This window comes from Octopus bimaculoides, chromosome 10 (assembly GCF_001194135.2).
Source record: "Octopus bimaculoides isolate UCB-OBI-ISO-001 chromosome 10, ASM119413v2, whole genome shotgun sequence".
NCBI classification, from domain to species: domain Eukaryota; kingdom Metazoa; phylum Mollusca; class Cephalopoda; order Octopoda; family Octopodidae; genus Octopus; species Octopus bimaculoides.
In genome coordinates this window covers 65243593-65251478 of record NC_068990.1, presented here as the reverse complement: position 1 = coordinate 65251478, position 7886 = coordinate 65243593, and the positions used below count along the sequence as shown (strand labels likewise).

The 7886-nt window shown below is 35.6% G+C and overlaps 1 protein-coding gene across 1 annotated transcript in view; it reads right to left on the bottom strand.

The window, feature by feature from the left end:
• Positions 1–2062: 2062 nt before the first annotated feature.
• LOC106879767 (zinc finger protein 208) overlaps positions 2063–7886 on the bottom strand; it is a 28043-nt gene continuing 22219 nt past the window's right edge. The window contains exon 3 of the mRNA XM_014929455.2: positions 2063–5790. Within this exon, the coding sequence (XP_014784941.2) occupies positions 4447–5790 (1344 nt within the window). The 3' untranslated portion in view covers positions 2063–4446. The remainder of the gene's footprint in view (positions 5791–7886) is intronic.

The following is a 7886-nucleotide window of genomic DNA, read 5'->3' as shown; positions in this document are numbered from 1 at the left end:
GGGGTATATCACCGTATTTAGGGCACAATAGAGCACAAATTGGTGATAACCTCTTCTTCAGGGTAAAAAAAGACACACAGACATCAACGAAGTCACCAGTCAAAAAAAAAAAAAAACCTAATTTTTAGTATACCCTTTAGAATAGTCAGTTCTTATATTAATCATTAAAATCCAGAAATACAACAACACGAGGGATAACGGTAACAACAGATCAATAATTTATTCTAGGTTGGTGTAGAGCCGTTTCGTTCCTAGGTGAACAGGCATGCCGCTAGAATACCAAGGAAGCTTCGACCACATGTCGGTATCGAGTTGAGAGAGCACTGGAAGATATGTAGACTCGGAAGACACCTGGTCCAATAGCAATCACCACAGACATGCTTAAAATGTCTGATGGAATCAGCCTATGTGATTCACTGGCCTTTAGCCAAAATTACATAGGCTAGTCACTCATACAGTCTTGTCTGGGTAGGCAGTACCCCTGAACTAGTGCTGATTCAAACCATGGCAGTGTGTCCAGCATGTAAAGTAGACATAGGCTGTTTATGTAAGTGTGAATATATCATGCTAATCATAATTTTATATATCTTCTTCATATGCTGGCATGGGTTGGATGGATCATCATGATCTGAGTTAGTTGTTTTTCGGGAGGACTATTCTCCTGTAGAGGATCACATCTCTCTCAAACATTTCATTTAGCTTAGTTTCTACAACTGGATATCCAACACCAACCATTTCATAGTATACTGGAACCAACACTAAAGAATATCTCATGTCCTCAATTCCGTATTTTACTGAATATACTGGGTACATTTTGTGGTGCTAGCACTAAAGATGTCATCGTAACAAGGCTAAGAGGACCTCTTGTCCTCACATTTCACTGTACAGGAAGTCCTAAATAGATTTGCAATGGCACCAACACTTGTGGATGACCTTGCACCTTGTAAGATTAGAAAGGCCTCATCATTTTATGATGTGTTTGCTCATTCAGTATTACATAGTTGAGGAGGGGAAGATAAAAGAATCAGGATAATGGGAATGGGGAGCAAGAGTTGAAAGACTGATATATACATCACTTGCTAAACTGGAAGCATAGTATGGTGAAGAGGAGAGGTCCACTTTCATCCTTAGTTACATCAACAACACAGTGCAAAGAGGATGAACAGAATGAGAGAGGGGTGATAAAAATGAGTGATGGATACATAAGCAATGGTGATATGAGTAACAGAGAATGAGCAAATGACATATTAGAGATGAGAGAATATCAAAGAAGCAGAAGATATAGACTTAACAGTACGTATACATAATTACTGGTCATCTTGCTCCTGCCTGTCAGTAGGTGCTAATCACAGAAACTGAGAGAGCAGTACTCATGTTGTACAAGCAATTATCATAATAATCCAATGACATACAGATGTCTCTTTACGGTGACTTCATTTGTCATTTCACCAACTGAAATTTCTTTAGTGGAAGTGTAGTAACATGCGCAGATCTAACCAGTTGAAAACTGACAGGTATAAATCTGCACATAGGCAGCAGGTGTCTTATCCTAATATCACCATTGTATCTTCCTGTCACTGAGCAGCACTATTCATCCAAATCATTGACAATGAGAAAGCACAAAGAGACAGCAATCACCTGCAAAGATAGAGCATTCCCCATGTATAGATACAGGTTATACATACATGCTATGCTGGCCTGTGCCTTGCAAGTGGAAATGGTAGACAAAAAGCAGTACAGTAACCTGCTATATAGGAACATATATACATACCTACAGCTAAACATATATATAAGAAAATTCTTAAATCAAAGATCAAGGAGACCAGACATCCAAAGGGACAACTATGCAAATGCAACATAACTGTAGAGGATATAGTTTTATTTTACATATTTCATGTATTAGCAAAGAAACTGTGCTTTCACTATCTGAAACAAAATATTTTGAATCTGTAAGACAGTTGAATTATTTCTGAATATTCTTTCAATGTTTACAATGAAATTGACTGGTTTCTCCATGATACGTGATATCAAAGAATTATAAGTAAGAATGACAGAAGAATAATTCAATATTAAAAAGGCTTTATTTCAATTTCAGCTTATTAAGAATATTCACAGTGACGAGGTTCTGAGTTCAAGAATCTAGATTTCATAGTTAACAAGACAGATATTCTGTGTGATGGGTGTTCAGAATATATCTGCATAAAGAATGAACATTAAAACATTGATGATGATAATTTACAAATTATATAATAAAGTTTATATTCATATTAAATTTAACTTTACATTGATACTTACAAATCAACTTCAGCTCAACCACCAAATCTTGAAGGAATCATAAAGAAAATGAAAAAATTTTATAAATCTAAACCACCATCAAAGTGATTCTTTTAATGGTATAAATATATATGAAAAGACTAAACCAGTATAAAAAAATCCAGAATATTTATAAGATAATCTGCACATAGTTTGTAACAGTATGACAAAACATATTCTTTCAGAGTTTAGAGGACTGTACTCAAAAAGACCCATCCACCACAACAGAATTGAGATCCTAAAACCAAGGTGTCACATAAAAAGCAACGATGTGGGTGCTGGTGTCATATAAAAAGCCCTGGTGCTGGTGCCATGTAAAAAGCACCCAGTAAACTCTGTGAAATGGTAGGCATTAGTATGGGCATCAAGCTGTAGGAACCAAGACAAAACAAACTATGGAACCTGGTGTGGCCCCTGGCCTTGCCAGATCCTGTCAAGCTGTCCAACCCCTGCCAGTATGGGAAAGGATGTTAAATGTTGATGATGATTTCTAACATAATTGTGTAGTGATGTTATTATTAGTATACAAGAATACAGTTCTCAACGATTTAACCACAATGCTGAATTAATATCTTTTCTATCACCTGGGAAAAATACATTAATGGAATTTACAAGTAGTTTGAATGAATGTTTTATTTAAAATATTACATTGACAAGTTATTTCACCACTATAGACGTAACAATGATTATACACAATATAGTTTTACAATGTTGTCTTCTTTCTTGCGTGAATACATCATCATTTAATGTCTACTTTTCCATGTGTTGGACAGAATTTGTTGAGGTAGATTTTCTATGGCCAGATTCCCTTCCTGTCACCAACTTTTACAAATTTCTAAGTAAGGTAATATTTCCCTATGGTTGGACATATTTTCATGGAGGATTGCAAGCAAAAGACAGTGTTTGTATTATGATGACACTCATTTACAACAATTATACCATGTTGAGATCAGGCAGTTCTGCTGATATCAGGCTGTCTATATTGTTTGAATTGATTTTTGAGGACAACTATAAGAGAATATGGGCGTGTGGAAGACCTCTTTTTTGCCACTCGACAGTATACATGTCGCATTTAACACTCCCGAATATCTGTCCTCTCTTGATCAAATCTATGAGTTTCTGTAGCTTCAACCGAAAAACTCATGCAAGAAGATCATGCCTATCAGTGGGCTTCTGACCATTTAATAGTTCAATTTCAATCCACTAGGGGTTGCAAGTAAAGGTTATGAATAAATCAGGGCGACCAGAATGACGTACAAACATCATGGCATCTTGCATTCTCTCATGCATATACCGTGGACCCCCCGGTAAATGTAGATGGTAAAATGCAGACCTGTCCAATATCTTCAGGCGCGACGTCATTGATTATGCCATCCCGAAGGTGGATATAATTCTCTGACCTTAGCTTTTTTTGATTATGGCAAATGAAACGCAACCTTTCAGACTCCATCTTGGCATAGATATCTACAACAAACTGATGGAACATCCATGAGATGTTCTATGTTATAGATTCCATGCTCTAAAGTGATACATATTTTGCTGGTTCTACTTTCTTTCTAATATACACCTATCCACTCAATGAACCACTTATAGTCATTCATTATTAGGTAGCTACAACACCATTTTAGTTTTAGTCGCAGTTCAAGTTGGAGTTTTAAAGGTAAACCAATTGGAACACTTACTATAAATGCCTACTACATTGTCATTAGATGTACACACACACACACATGATGGGTTTCTTTCAGTTTCTGTCTACTAAATTCATTCATAAGGCTTTAATTGGCTCAGGAGTCATGCAGTGGGACTGAATCCACAACAAAGTGATTGGGAAGTAATCTTCTTAACTACACAGCCAGATTAATATTACTTTTTAATCTAAATTACATTTATTTCACCATATTAGATATGAAGTACATTATAAACCTTTAACAAAGTTTATGTTTCAATGCAAAAAACACAGTCTTCCAAATATATTTACATTTCTATTATTCATTTATAGTAAAGTTTTAGATTGACATAAAAATGTACATTTTAAGTGAAATTTTAAATGTACAACCCCAGCTGAATTTACGCATGAATTAAAAAGTTTTGCAAGAATACAAAATTCTTCTCTTTTTTTTTTTTTTTTGTAATTTAACTGACACAGATACAGTCACTCTTCTGAATACATACATGTTTAGTTAGGTGACTTTTATGGGAAAATGATCTATTACAGATATCACATTGATATGGTTTTTCTCCTGTATGAATACGCTTGTGTATAGTTAAAGTGTTTCCATGTGTGAATGATTTATCACAAAAATGACAGTGATATGGTTTCTCTCCTGTATGAATACGTTTGTGAGTATTTAAGTGGCCTTTTTCAGAGAATGATGTACCACAGATATCACAGTGATATGGTTTCTCCCCAGTATGAATACGTTTGTGTGTATTCAAATTAATACTTCTAGAGAATGATTTACCACAGATATCACAGTGATATGGCTTCTCTCCTGTATGAATACGCTTATGAGTAGTTAAGTGACTTAATTCAGAGAATGATTTACCACAGGTATCACAGTGATGCGGTTTCTCTCCTGTATGACTACGTTTGTGAGACGTTAAGTGGCCTATTTCAGAGAATGATTTACCACAGATATTACAGTGATATGGCTTCTCTCCTGTATGAATACGTTTGTGCTTATTTAAGTTACATCCTTTAGAGAATGATTTACCACAGATATCACAGTGATATGGCTTCTCCCCTGTATGAATTCGTTTGTGAGTAGTTAAATCACCAGAACGAGAGAATGATTTATCACAAATGTCACAAGTATATGGTTTCTCTCCTGTATGAATACGTATGTGATTAGTTAAGTGATCATTTTGAGAAAAAGATTTACCACAGATATCACAGTGATATGGCTTCTCTCCTGTATGAATGCGCTTGTGAGTAGTTAAGTGACCAGTCTGAGAGAATAATTTGCTACAAATATCACAGTGATATGGTTTCTCTCCTGTATGAGTACGTTTGTGTTTAATTAAGTGACAATTTTCAGAGAATGATTTACCACAGATATCACACTGATATGACTTCTCTCTTGTATGAATGCGCTTGTGAGTAGTTAAGGTAATACCATGAGAGAATGCTTTATCACAGTTATATGGTTTCTCTCCTGTATGAATACGTTTGTGATTAGTTAAATGATTCACTTGAGAGAATGATTTACCACAGATATCACACTGATACGGTTTTTCTCCGGTATGAATACGCTTGTGAATAGTGAGATTACCTTTTTCAAAGAATGATACACCACAGATATCACAATGATATGATTTCTTTCCTGTATGAATGTATTTGTGTCTAGTTAAGTTCTTTATTTGAGAGAATGGCTTGTTACAAATATCACAGTGGTATGAAATTTTTCCTTCCTTTTTCATTATATCATCAGGAAAATTAATTGCTTTAGACTGTGTTTTATATTTAATCTTGTTCTTTTATCTTTTTAATCTTATTTTCTTCTCTCAAAAGCTACAATAAGTCACAAAATACTGTTTTTCTACTTTTCTTTCTTATCAAATATTTTTGCTATTATATTTCCATCACCTGTGATACCTGTGAATATCTGAAGAAGCTGCAAACTCTTTTGCAATTTTGAAGTTTAATTAGAATGCAAAATCATCCTGTACAGATTTCAAATAGCAAATAAAATATTGATAACAATCACAGCTCAGAGGAAATAATTCACAGTAATTCCTCCACAGATTTATATTCAAAGTCCACGAGATATTCTGAAATAAAAGAAAAACTCTATAAGATAAGCAAGTTATATAAAAAGTCAAGATTCAATAGTGCAAATTTTACTACATTTCTATATAAATAAAGATAGCAATAATTACATCTCAAAGACTGGTCTTTTACTTCAGGATCAAAAAATACTCCAGCTCTCATGAACTAATGACCTTCTACAAGGCTCCAGTAAGAGCCACAGTGGAGTACTGCACCCATATTTGGGACAGTAATACAGCAGCTAAATACAACAGCAATGTCTGACTGGAAGATGGGCGTAGAGTTACTCACAAACACACTCCTTCCTCTGAGCCACAAACAAGCTGTCTCTTCTCTGCTTTTCTACTATTTAAGTTACATGGAACTGGCTGATCTTATACAACCTCCACTCACGCGTCTCTCAACTTTCATCACCCAAACATATCCAGTCCACAAGATTGAAAGAGCCAATGAACAGTGGGAGATTCAGAGAAGTATCACATTGCTGGCTGGGGGTTGGTACAATATAGAGTTGGTAAATGAAAATATATTTCATTGTCTGCGTCAATAATAACTGAAGCAAAAACTGAACAAATAACTTTTGAGATATTGGAAGTCATGAAGTGGTATAGTAGGATCAGAGAGCTTGGTAAAATGAAATGACTGACAGTAATTAAATTTTAACAATGAAATTTATTTATTATTACATTCATTACAGTTAACAAATATCACCATCATTTAATGCTCGTTTTCCATGCTGGCATGGAAATTACCAATGTGGTAATTTGACAAACTAGGAAAATACTTCTAAATGTAGCAAGTGAAGAAGACATATTATCAATACTCTCACAAGAGCTATTGATGAAATTTGTTATAAGTGCTCAGGATAAGATTACGAGAGTATGTGAGAGATGTCATGGATATAAACAAAATACAGATGCCCACACAATCACACACACTTGCACCATCCCTGAAACTACAAACATTGAAAATGAAATTTGAAAGACTTGTAGTTGAACTAGAAGACCCAGACATGAACTAAAAAAAATTACTAAAAAAAAAATAACAAAAAAACATGTCAATGTAAAGAATAGAAAAAAGGTGGGAATACATTTTACTTGTATTCTTACACTTGTTTCAGTCATTTGACTGCGACCATGCTGGAGCACTGCCTTGATGGGTTTTGTTTTGAGTTGAACAAATCAGCCCTTGGGTATATTTCTTAAACCTAGTACTTATTCCATTAGATTCCTTTGCCGAACCGTTAAGTTATAGGGACATAAACACACCAACACCAGTTGTTAAGCAGTAATGGGAGAACAAACACAGATATAAAGACAAACACACATAAATATATACATATATACTAGACAGAGTGTAAGTACCTTGAGAGAAAAGTTGAACCTAAGAAGCATCAGTTGTGGTGTGCAAGAGAAACGATTGTGCTGGTATGGTCACATGGCGAGAATGGATGAAGATAGCTGTGTGAAAAAGTGCCAAACCCTAGCAGTTGAGGGAAACCTGTGGAAGAGGTAGGCCCAAGAAGACCCGGGATGAGGTGGTGAGGCACGACCTTCAAACATTGGGCCTCACCGAGGTGATGACTTCCGACCGAGACCTTTGGAAATATGCTGTGCGTGAGAAGACCCAGCAAGCCAAGTGAGACCTAAATCCAAGGCCTCTGCCAGGAGTGTAACCAGCCCACTTATGCGTACCTTTCCTTCATTGGACACTAAACTCCGCTTGCGAAGACCTGTTGAGGCAAGTGAAATGGAAATCGAACTAAACTCGACGACTGGCACCCATGCCAACATCGTCTCCTTCA